This window comes from Lottia gigantea (assembly GCF_000327385.1).
Source record: "Lottia gigantea unplaced genomic scaffold LOTGIsca_28, whole genome shotgun sequence".
NCBI lineage: Eukaryota > Metazoa > Mollusca > Gastropoda > Lottiidae > Lottia > Lottia gigantea.
The window spans coordinates 1,413,154-1,425,852 of record NW_008708898.1 but is presented as its reverse complement, the minus strand read 5'-3'; the positions used below and the strand labels follow the sequence as shown (position 1 = coordinate 1,425,852).

Sequence of the window (12,699 nt, the reverse complement as noted above, 5' to 3'; positions counted from 1 at the left end):
GAGATGTAATGAACATCAGACTTTTTAAACTTATCTTAAAAATGGTGTGATCATATGAAAATATACAAATGCAACCTACAGCTTGTTCTTTCAGTCTGGCCTCACATTCTTGATGTTTAGATAGTATATCATGTCTTTTATTCTGAGCTTCTAAAGTATTAATAAACGCTATTTCATTAGCCTGAAAATATAAAACAATAACTTAATATAGTGCATTCCATTGTATTTTTTTCAATTAGTACCGTAAATTACTATTCTAGTTGATAGTATAACTAACTAATTGGTAACTAATACATCTGGGAATTTAGTCCACATGCTAAATAGTTGAACTGATAAATGATTTCTTATCATAAACACAATGAAAGCAATAAATGATCAAATGTATGAATTAGGTGATATGGAAGATAATCTCCTATAGAAGCACTGGCCAGGGTCACAACAAGAAAAGAAATTTGACATAACTTACATCTCTATCAAATAATATGTATAGATATTCTTGCATTAAAAATGTAAAAGAAAGAAACCAACCTTGGCCTCCTCATCTCTAGCTTTCATAGATTTTAATCTTAGTTGACTCTGTCTCTTCTCCTCAGCTCTCTGTAATTTTCTCTCTATTGTATCTTTTCTCTGTTTAATCAATTCTTCTTTCCACACTCGTACTTCTTCAACCTGTATCAGATCAGAAACATTAGAACATTATAAACACTTTTACTTAAAAACATAGAAATCTTGAAGATCATAGGAAAATAGGTTACTGAATTTTCATTTTGAGAAAATTGCATGAATAGAATTAGATGATGAGATTGTAGAATTTACAACATTGGGAGTACCTTTTTAGAAAGCTCTCTCAATCTTTCAGATTTTTCATGTTTTAATTTTTCTCTCAATTCTTGAGCTTTAGCCTGTTTTTCTTCATGTCTTCTTCTTGATTCAGTTGGTGACCTAAAAAGATTCAATATAATATAACTAATTTCTACCAATTTCTTCTCAAAAGTCCAGGGTGTGACATATGTGGGTCCAAGTAGAAATATCACACAAGTATTAATACAAGGTTACTAGAGTCAATGAATATAAGAACAAAGAGTTGAAGTACATCATATACATGGTTAGATATGTAGTTTCATTACATCAATTGGTGCTCCTACCTTTTTCTCGATGGAGAGGAAAGTTTTTCGTGCATGTGAACTCCATGACCTGGTGTTCTTTCTTCAGCTTCTTCTACCATATCACTCCATGATTTATTACCTCTTTCTACAATAATAATAATTCTTATATCACTGACTTTCATCAAAGTAAATCTATAGTGAAAATTCTACAAATTAATAAGTATCATTAATCATAAATAATACTTAATAACACAATTTAAAAAAGGAGTTTGTCAGACCATGGATGGTGGGTGTTAACCTACAGTAAAAAACATAAAACATCTCCATTTATAGATGAATTGTTTACCTTCATATTCAGCTTCCATAGCTTCCCAGTTAATGGTGGTTTGAGATGATTCAAATGAAGTTGTAGTTTCCTACAAGGTAAAATATAACATTATAATCTCCAATACATAGTAATTCTAATATGATGATAATACTAATATTACAAAATAACAATATCATATGATGAAAATAAAAAACTAAATCGTACATTGGGATTACTTTTATCAACAGCCTATGATTTCATGTTAAATTTCTTTACACGACAATGGGGCAACTAATACCAAGCTCTGACATCTCACAAACCAATAGAATACAACATTTCTACTCACTGTTAATTCACTTTCAGTATCCACCTCTATTTCAGTACTAGCTGTTCTAGCTAACTCTTTTAACCAAGATTCTTCTTCCTCTATAGCTGATTCTAGAGCTCTCTTCTGTTCATCTTCTAGTTGAGATGATAAACTTTCTTCAGCATCTTGAGCACAAGCTAAAGCCTACAATTGATAACAACATTTTGTAACATCAATCAAGTAACACTGACAGGACAGAAATAATGCAGGCATGATATATCAGTGCATCAATGTATTGTGATACGACATGTCACGATACATGTATCGTATCGCGACATTGTGTATCCATACTTGACGATACCTTTTATTCCGTAAATAAGTGGGTTTTTTTTTTAATGAAATTGTTAGAAACGTTTAATAAGACAGTGGATGCTAACCACTTCTATCAACTACATTACCAAATATCACAGTTATAAAGTTATAAATTTTATATAAATATATTTAGAAACTTTCAAGATAAAATGATTATTTTTATCACATTATCCCATATCATATGTATCGTATGGTATCATGACATGATCGATGATACCCAGAACTAAACAGAAATATAGTTATGCTTCAAATTAGGCCTTTGTAAGGAAATTGGAATTGAGTGCAAATGAAATATGTCATACATTTAGGCATCATATTGATCTTTTGAAGACAAGCAACTTCATTTTACTATATTTCATCCTAATTTTGAAGCCTTAAAATAAACATAAACTTACTGTGTCCAACTGTTCTTCAAAGGCATCATCATCATTATCTTTTCCTTCAGAACTTTGTAAGGAGGTTTGTGAAAGAGCAGCTTTTAGAGTATTCATAGTGTTTACAATTTCATTTGGATCTTTAGATAACTTCTTGCGTTCCTTCTTTCCTGTGGTCAGTCTGGATATCCCTGTCTTAGATTCAGCCTTGGTATTGATTGGTGAAACTCGTTTCGGGGGTTTGGATTCCTTGACATCTAATTTTTCTTTCGATGTCCCTTTTTTATCCTTTGGACTAGGTTTAGAAGATGCACTAGTTACAGTTGACATAAATGTTTTTGATTTTGAAGAGTCTTTAGGTTTGGGACTACTAGTCTTTACATGTTTGACTGTTGGTGCATTGGGAGATTCTTTCTTGCTCTCTGATTTCTTCTCTGGCAAATTGTTTTCTTTCTCACTGTCTTTCCATTTTGAGTTTTCAGGTAGTTTGGGGTCTGTTTCAGATTTATTGGGTTTCTTCTGATTTATATTTTGTTTTGATTTTGATTTTGTAGATTCTGGGACTGATTTTGAGCGAATTAATTGAGCTTTGAGACTATCATCTGATTTTTTAGGAATAAGATTTTCTAATGACTTCTGAGATGGAGAATTTTTAGCCTTGACTTTACCTCCTCGCTGTACTGTTTCCCAACCATCAGCATCTCCTATAAAACAAACATTCAAATAAAATTTAACCATATCCATTAACCATTAAGTTATATCTCAGGCTTGAGCCAAATAGACAGAGATAAAACAGTTTTAATCCATCTCTTTGGGAACTCTTTCAATATCCGAAAATAAAAAAAAATTCTTCTAGGGTAATTGACAATTAAATTTTAGTCTTATAAGCATGTCACTTACCAGGCTCTGATGAAGTATCAGAACATTCTGTTAAACTAGAATTGGAGGGATGAACTGGTTTGGGTTGACAGATAATACCTTTAACTTTATCGGCCCAGCTGTTTCCAACAATATTTGGTGGACACCTGAAAAATAAAAACAATTGTTGTCTAACAAGCAAATATCCTATCCTCATCAACAATCCTCTTCATCCTTGCTGGGGCCTCGAAAAAGTTTGCTTGGCTTCTTTCCCTCTAATTGAAGCAGTTCTTTGAACACAGTTCTTAGCAACAAACAAATATAAATTCTGTAATATTTCTTGAAAGTAAGGTCTTCAAGCTGTGTAGAATCAGATTTAAGCTTGAAAATACAGCAGAGATGTAACTTTCATAATGACAACTTGATGGTAGAAAGAAGTCATTGTACTTACTGGTTGGTACCATTAGCTGTGTTTTTCTCCTGTGTATTTTGATTATCCCGTTTATTAATACTAGAGTTTTTAACACCAGACTTGGGTTGAGAGATAGATGTACTCTGTGATGGTGATGTGGTAAAATTTAAAACTCTCTGTGCAGGACTTGGTGAACAACGACCTTGAACTGGGTGGTTGGCCATCTTACCAGGTGACATTTTACGAACCTCCCATGCTATTGCTGTTGGTCTATTGCATGGAGAAAAGATTATAAAAAAATCATATGCTACATAAAAATAAAGTTGTGAATACAAGAAGCTTCTAATGTCATTGTAACACAATTTTTAGAAAAGTACCTATTTCTGGTAATCACATAAAATCTTACATTGAAGAAATCAAATAATACTGAGAAGGCACCAAATTTACTGAATAAACGTCACTAATATAATTTTTGACTGATCTTATAATTGGCATAATTCTTAAAATCTAGCTTGATAGATTATAAGCACAAATTTTTCAATTTACCTGTCACCATCCTTGGCAGATTCTTCAAAAGCTCTTAACATATCTAATCTTTCTATTAACAATCTAAAATCTCTGGCACTCTGATCTAACATCATTATTACTTCCTGAAGAAGAAATGTTCATAATCATTTGTATCTATCTTCCTTGAAATGCATATACAAAGGAAAAAAAAACCTTATAAATTTAACCAAGTACATGAAATTAAATAAGAAACTCATTAAAATACTTCATCAAGGAGAATATTTTACAATATGAAAACCTTCAAATCATATATCCATTCCCTGTTAGGCAAAATTAGAATTTTCATACAACAAAAACACACAGATTTTGCTCTAATTTCCCCTTTATTGTTATTGGGACATACACTTTTAGAAAATATTTTTACCTTGCATTCCACAACACTTTCATCTTGTTCACAAGTTTCATAAATTGCATCCACAGCTCTTTGTAAATTATCAAATAAAAATTTCCAATATCGAGCACGCAGGTCTGGTTTACGTCCACTGTCAGACTTAGGAGATTTAGTTAAATCACCAGGCATTCTGTTGGCTAAATGAGAATCCACTGATAAAACTCTTCCTCTAGGAGATAGGTTTCCTGTCATTAATATATGGTTCACATCTTGACTAGATTTTCTAGTCTGTCGTAATAATGATCTACCTGAAAAATCACAAGACCCAATTGAAGGGGAGAATGTGGCAGCTTTCAAATAACCAAAATTGTTTAAAAAGCCTCTCTTTGGTTCATAGATATATGGTTTTTCCACTAAGGTTAACAGAGTGTAATCCTATTTCAATAATCTTCATAACATATTTCATTTCAAGTTATTAAAAGTAAATCGTCACTTCCTGCTTTAATAAGACCAAATCATGCACAATCTGACAAACATAAAATGTTTTCTCTAGTTTCCATCCTTTAATCAAAAACATAAATACAACTTACTGGACCGTTCAACATGCGTTGCTAAGGGAACTGAGTATTGAACTAAATTTCTGGCAGTTCTGCCCTCTTCTTGTACAATTTTTCGGACTCTGTCATAGCTGGTCATTCTCTACAAATAAAATTTCAATTCATTCCTATCCCTGGGCTAACTCCATGGTTGCTACTTATTTCAACATATAAAATATACAAACTCTCTGTTTTTTTTTACTTCATAACTCACAAGACTGTAGTGATTCTTGAAGTTGCAATTCAATACACTAGACAATACTCATCAAATGACACAATTTACTCCAATGACAAAATTAATGGCAATAAAAGACTGTGAAAGAAAATTCAATCTTCTCAATTTTTAATTAAATTTAGTTAAATCCATGACAAAAGTCATAACATGCACTTGAAAATTTTGATTAATTAGATCTAAATATCTTCATTCAAGTTTTCAAAGCAATAAAAAAATTTAATCCATAATTGCCTGTTCAGGTCAGTGCAAGTTTTCTTAATCTGTCAGGTGTTCACATGCCTACCAAGCACTTGTTTGCATTCCTCTCTAACACGAGCCTAACCTGATTTCTGGTAAAATTCCAAAGTTCAGTAGAACTGGAAGAACAACCTGAACCAATTCTAATGTTTGTTTAAGTCCTAGATTTTCATAAATAAGTAAATTTCTCGAGAAAAGCAAACAAAACTTACCCCGATGTTGTGCGAGTTTTTAGAGCGATGATTTGAAGATAAACCATTCGTCAAGTTTCGATACTGATTTTCGGTGTTATCTGACCGAGATTTTGGGCCCAGACTATATCTCTTTCTTCTAGATTCACTCATCGTGGTGAACGATGTATTTAGGCTAAGTTTAGATCGGCAGTTACTCAGACATGCCACAAATAAATATGATATCAGTTATCTGTTATCCAGGTCAGCCTAAAAATATGGCGGCCTATGGCCTATAATCCACTTCCGGTGTCAACATTGGTTTCATACTTTATGATATTTACAAATTTAAGACAGACAGAAGTATAAATTATATAAAGTGTTGTGGTTATTAACTCATATGGTTGGAAGAGAGAACCTGTTTCAAATATCAATAGCTGTCATCGTCCGAGTGGTCTAAAATCTATTCAGAATTTCTTTCCTAAATTTCAAAGGGACCTAACTCGATTTGTTGTGGTTACCGCATTTTGAGGTAAATAAAACCATAACCATTACAGACTACAATGGATTGGAAATTACTTCCCTTTAAACCACATTTTCATGCATTTTTTTTTCTGCCATGTCCCTTGTGCCCTCTTTACTTATTGACGTAGCCTGGATTTCATTGATGAGGGTGCCATCCGAGCATGGCACCCAATGAGTTTTGTCAGCTATTCATGAGAGCGTTTCAATTACATGCGTGTTTGTCCTTAATAATATCCTCCAGATTCCAAATTGGTTTACTCCCATATCTCCCCTTCCAAATTGGCCCCCAATCTATTCTCATATCGCCCTTCCCTTTCCTTCCCTTTTTGATTTTGGCCCTTTCCCATGTTGAATACTTTTCATATCACCCCATAGGCCCTAATCCCAATTCACCATTTGCTTCCCTAGATCCAACAACAGTGTAAAAAGATTCAGAATGATAATATTTATTTTTCTTATTTCCTAATTTTAATCATTGAATTTCATTGAGGAAGATTTTCCAGTGTCAATATGAAATTTTTTGCCTTCACCAGGAGGAGGTGTGAAACCAAAACCAATTCCTTTCACTGAACCTAGTCTCATAGAGAGAGCGCTATCATACTGAGCCTGCAGATTTTTATTTAACTTTTCTTGTCCTTCCTTATTTAAAGCATTATTACCTCCAGATCGATCGATAAGTCCTCCAAATAATTTTCCCTTTGGCTTTGTCACATCTTTTTTCATTCCACCTAACAAACGGTGGAACTTTTCTGTTCTATTCTTATCTTCGAATGAAGCTGTAGACCACTGTCCTAAAGTTGTGCTATTTTCCAATGGATTATCATTAGAAGACATATTATTATCATTGCTGCAGTTCGAAATATCCTTGTCTTTTGATTTTTTTCTTTTCTTCTCTTTTGGTTTTATTTTTTCAGTCTGATTTCCTTCACCAATTTGAATATCAATTTCATTCTGGACACCATTCACAATTTCTTCATCTTTCTTCTTCTTATGTTTCTTTTTCTTATTAGCTTTCTGTGCTTCTTCAAAATGATCTTCAGCATCACTTGGTGGACTTATTGACTTGTGTCTTTTCTTTTTCTTGGGCTTTTTCTTAGTTTCAAGATCTTCTCTTTCACAAATGTCTTCAGTTTCGATGGGAGTAATTTCAGAATCACGTTTCTTCTTCTTTTTCTTTTTCACCGTGTGATCAGCTTCAGACACAATAATCGACACATCTTCAGCACTGTTAACACACCCTTCACTATCATTTCGCTTCCTTTTTTTCTTCTTCTTTTTTATTCTGAGCTCATTCTCCAAGCTTGATGCTGCTTCACCATTAAGTTTGTCACCAAATTCCTCCCTATCTCTCTTTTGTTTCTTTTTTAATTTTTTTGTACCATTTTGCAACTCCTTGTCAACAGAATCAACTTTGTTTGATTTACCAAAAAATTCCTCAAATTCATTTTCTTGTTTTTTCCTTTTATGTTTCTTATCCTTCATTTCTAAAACCTAGAAATAAATCAGTAATCAATTATCAACAATAACATTATCACTAACTGATTGATGACAAATTTCAATTTTTATGAAAAAAAGAATGTAAACTCCAAAATACTAGCCTACAGCGAGAGTGAAAGTAACGAAAATTAAAGACAATGGAAAATTAAAGACAATGGAAAACAATTATTTGGAAATTTGATTTTAGCCTATACTATAGAGAGATTTTCAGTAGCCTGTAGCATACTAATGTGAGTCCATTTTCTATCTTCCTTCCCTAAATAGTCTAGCCCATACTATTCTATGGACTGGGGATGAAGTTTATTCAAGAGCAAAATCATAGCATGGAATTTTTTGGGATCCGAAGACATTGTGAGTCAAACGACATGTCATTGAATCCAGCGTTAGAGCTAGCAGAAATCAGATAATGCATTGTGCAGTGGTATTTATTATTTTGTGTAGTAAACTGATAAACTGTGAAAAATAACCGTACACACGTGTGAATGTTATTATTCTTGGCTGCGATTGACATGACCTTTCTCTATGGGTTATTACGTACCCTGTATTCGAAAAATCTATTCTAAAGCAGAAAATAACAATTACAAAAACGAAATATACCTACTATGTTATGATTATATTGAGAGATAAGTATTTGAACAATCAGGGATGGTTTCGATAAATTTATGGATGCCATAAATTGTTGTACAATACTTTTTTTTACTGTTACGAAACGACCTATTAAGAAATTATTTATTAGTACGCCGGCAGAGTGAAAGATGGCGTCCTTGAAACTTGGAGAGAAAGTGACTGTTTATGATCTTGATCTATAGCTCATTATTGGATCAATAAATTTATTGATATTGGTTTGTTTAGGTAAACTTTAAGCCAATTATCTTCCTGGTTTCTTTATCTTCTCTAACTTATCGTTTTTGCAAAAAATCTTTGTTTGTGTTGACATTTTTCTTAGGTCATGTGAGACGTTTCGCACTAATATGTCAACAACTAATAATTGACAAGGCATTTGCATATATTTGAATAAAAATAGCCTAGCCTTATATTACATCAACAACTGTGTCATTTCGCAAATATTCAAACTCCTAAGTAAGATTTTCAAATGTATACTATAGTCCTATATTACACTGTAGACCTGTATTTTTGGAAATACGCCATATAGGAATAAGGCATAATAAGGATTTATTACATCTACTACTAGGCTAGCCTAACAGTGGTGTAACCTATTTTCGTGCATAAAAGGATTCAACACCGAAAAAAAAAGAATTAGATGTCTTAGATGTTTCCTCAGATATTCTACAAGATAATTAAAATTTGCTTGTTTTGATTTTCTTTATGAATCCTTCACTTTGACCCATATTTCATGAGCAACCAACTCTGCAACGGCGGCAGAATGCATCACCTATTTTCGTGTACATTGTTTGATCTATAGATAAGAAAAACATGTTGTATGGATACCGGGTGGTAAAATTAACTATGATTTTAAAAGAAAATTGTGACTGACAATATAAGATACGTAGCGTGATTTATTGCTAAAAGTCACTGAAACAACATAAGAATATGACCCACTTTGTGTTCCATAGAAACTTTCTGCTGACACGGAATCTGCTAGTTGATCACGTGACTTCATTCGTTGGACTACATTCTAGCAGACGACACTTGGAATTCTGATTACCGCTTGGGATTATAATAAAGAAATTCGGCCAATAAAAAATGGTGATGTTTGGTAATAACTGAAATCCGCCATTTTGTATTTGTCAAAGTATACATTAATACATTTTACCTTGTGCGAGGTCGCACTTGTAAATTATTAATCATTTCCGGAAATGCACGAAAAATAGGTTATCACGAAATTAGGTTACTTGACTGTACTATCTGACTACATTGAGCTTTGAACTAAAAATTTTCTCTCATTTCTTAAATATACAAAATAAAATTTTCAACTGTATGTCATTTGTCTTAGATTGCCTTTGGGTCCACACACTTCCCTCCAAGAAAATTTACCTGAAAAAGACCTTCAATTACGAAAAAAAAAAGTCTTTCTATGTTCTGAATTAAAACCCAAAAATAAAAAAAAAATAAAATTGACCTTGCGGAAACAAATAGATTCTGCATGTGGATATTTTAGCGACATCCAATATTTTTCAAAACATGAAAATGATGATTTCACCTGAAGTTGCACATTTGAAATATTTTAGCATTTCGGAGCTGGACAAAATGGAGTACAGGTAGCCTGACTGTCTTGTCTTATAAGCTTATAGCACAGACGGAAGATTCTTTACATAATGTCATTTGCTTGCTTACATCAAGAAAATGGCTGCTGTGGGTTCCGATCTCGAGAGGCGTAGGAAAGTCTGATGACCTTTAAAAAGTAATCTTCACTCATAGTTCCAGTCGACCTAACTGTTAATGGGTACAGATAATTTTGAAAAGATCAATATCCACAGGTTTGGCCAAGGACCAGCTGGTATAAAGGATATTTTACTGTGAACTTAAGTTGTTATGCTTAACAAAGTTGTTAGTTAGAATGTCTTTGGGTCTGTAGGGCATAGCAAGGATGCCTGATGTATCAGCCAATATGTTTTCAGCCCATGAGCTATGATAGTAAAGTAATATTGGCAAGATATTAGATAAAAATCTTTCTTAGAGATATCAAAGGAAATGATAGTATTTTCATCACTGTGTTGAATGTTTCACCAGTAAATACAATGTTATGATCTGAGGGGAAATAATATGAGAGAAATGTCTGTGTCAATTTACATAACAATATGTAGCAATTACAAGTATTTGACACCCATATTATTTGATACCAATATTTATATTTTATTATTGTATACTAAGTCGAGGCAACATTATGTTTTTACTGACAAATTTTATATTTTGCTATTGATTTCATTGTCTTTATTTGTACCTTGGAGTCTCTTCAGTCTTGTTTTTTAGTCCCAGTTTCCCTACTTTTATGCACACAGCTCTCTGTTCTTATGAGCATCAATGTTAGATTGTTGGAGGCTTGAGTAAAGCTCTTCACCTTCTGATTCAACCAAAGTACATTACTTCTGAACATGAAGTTAAAAAAGCGATAAACATTTTGTCTTTGAACATTGCACAGATGTATCGTGTCGTATGTATTAGACATAAGTACATAGCATCTAATTCTGAATACGATTGATCTCCATAATTCTTTGACCTATTTCTTTCATAACTTCCCATGGCATTATATTATGTTATATTCTAAATCGCTAGGAAAACCAAGATATATTTCAAAGAAGATATTTCATTATTAGATATATGAGCATCACCAGTTTTAAGACCATTTTTTGATTCAGTTATATTCAGTAAGCTTATAGTTGAACCACTTGAACCCTACTGTTTTAAATTCATGGAAGCAAATTAATATAACACTTTAGAGCTTTTATGTACTGAAGCTGCAAAATTGAAATCAATGTTAGTTCATTGTTATAGTGTGATTATCTGCTCTCTAGTTGCACACAATATTGATAATGTGTATTATTACAATTGAAAGCATCATGTAGAGTGTACAGTACAGTGTATTGATTGATAATGTTATTGAAACTGAATGTCACATGATTCATTTAATTGTATTTTAAAAATTCTTGAGATTTTTGTCATAACCAGTATCCTGGGAAGCATTCTGTAGACATCAGGTCAAAATTATTTTGGTGGTAATCAGATGAGGTAGATATTGGTTTAATACCACAGTTTTAAACTTCTTTACATTATCAAGGAGATATATTGATGCTAAATATATTTGTTTAGGATTGTAGGCAGGTTTAGAACATATTTAACTAGGATTCACACAAACTGGACTTGTAAAGAGAGGTTACCTTACTTTTTCATTGATTACCTTTTCTTTACACAAAATCTCTATTTTCTTCAAGTTTTACTTCAAGCAGGTTAGTTCTTTGTTTTTCTCTACCTAAATAGTTCTATTTGTTGTGAAGAAATTGATAGAATTGTGATCTTTTTAACAGTATTGTATTGAATGTTGTTATATTTTGTCTTTTCCTGGATATTCCCAGCATTTGTGTATATGATGGGGAGTAATTTAGGTTGTGTTTGAGATCTGTTGTCAGATAAGATATTTACTTGTATTAATAAGTAATGTAAGCCTGATATTTTTATTTATGTTTTGTGGATTTTGTGTCAATTGTTTATTTTTCTTTTGACTTGAATGTTTCAAAGGGAAACTCAAGTGTTTTGATTTTAATTGATTGGCCAGGCAATTTTGCTTCTTTTGATTTATATGAAGTATTAAGAACTGTGGCTAAACATAGTAATTGTGAGGTTTGCTGTAAAATTGCTTCATATGAAATTTTCTATGTATCAATGAAATTTTATGGAAAATTTACCAATGAAAGGAGAGTTAGCTTAATATTGGAAGTCTGCTGATTGAATTGATTTTTCTCCAATTATTTCAGTAGTTAGAGAATGTCACAATGACATTGTATAATATCTCAGTAGAAAAACCAACATAATATTTGTTTTTTAAGAATGATAGAAATCAATAAAGTATCATTTCTAATTGTGTCTTTCAAGGCTTGATTTGAGTGGAATTTCAACATAGGAAATTGTTGTCAGGAAAAAGTACTGTGCTAATACCCAAAACAATAATTTTATTAATCTTTTAAACGTAAGTCAGAAAAGTAGGATGTAAAACTCCATTCATTTCATTTCATTTTTCAATGCTGGATAATTGATGCCTTCTGTTAAAAGTAGTAACTTATTACCTATAATAATGATAATGGTATTTTTTATGTTTCAGATTTATATGTATATGAAATAAAGACCTCACC

General features: G+C 32.2%; 2 protein-coding genes across 2 annotated transcripts in view; both read right to left on the bottom strand.

The window, feature by feature from the left end:
- The window catches only part of LOTGIDRAFT_215534 (hypothetical protein), a gene marked incomplete at both ends in the record, with an annotated part of 34,573 nt that extends 29,240 nt beyond the window's left edge, over positions 1 to 5,333 (bottom strand). Inside the window, 12 exons of the mRNA XM_009056573.1 lie at positions 80 to 181; positions 529 to 669; positions 831 to 942; positions 1,146 to 1,245; positions 1,426 to 1,522; positions 1,748 to 1,924; positions 2,722 to 3,170; positions 3,445 to 3,491; positions 3,776 to 4,006; positions 4,283 to 4,386; positions 4,668 to 4,917; positions 5,218 to 5,333. Of these exons, the coding sequence (XP_009054821.1) occupies positions 80 to 181; positions 529 to 669; positions 831 to 942; positions 1,146 to 1,245; positions 1,426 to 1,522; positions 1,748 to 1,924; positions 2,722 to 3,170; positions 3,445 to 3,491; positions 3,776 to 4,006; positions 4,283 to 4,386; positions 4,668 to 4,917; positions 5,218 to 5,330 (1,923 nt within the window). The remainder of the gene's footprint in view (positions 1 to 79; positions 182 to 528; positions 670 to 830; positions 943 to 1,145; positions 1,246 to 1,425; positions 1,523 to 1,747; positions 1,925 to 2,721; positions 3,171 to 3,444; positions 3,492 to 3,775; positions 4,007 to 4,282; positions 4,387 to 4,667; positions 4,918 to 5,217) is intronic.
- A 1,487-nt stretch (positions 5,334 to 6,820) lies between these two features.
- Positions 6,821 to 8,392, bottom strand: LOTGIDRAFT_232363 (hypothetical protein). The gene is made up of 2 exons (XM_009056572.1): positions 8,370 to 8,392; positions 6,821 to 7,887 (listed from the first exon to the last, which is right to left on the bottom strand). The coding sequence occupies exon 2, from the start codon at positions 7,877 to 7,879 to the stop codon at positions 6,866 to 6,868; it is 1,014 nt and encodes a 337-aa protein (XP_009054820.1). The 5' UTR covers positions 7,880 to 7,887; positions 8,370 to 8,392; the 3' UTR covers positions 6,821 to 6,865.
- Between the last annotated feature and the right edge of the window lie 4,307 nt (positions 8,393 to 12,699).

What these genes read in the sequence shown, in the direction of transcription:
- LOTGIDRAFT_232363 (XM_009056572.1), bottom strand. Translation starts at nt 7,879, where the DNA reads ATGAAGGATAAGAAACATAAAAGGAAAAAACAAGAAAATGAATTTGAG.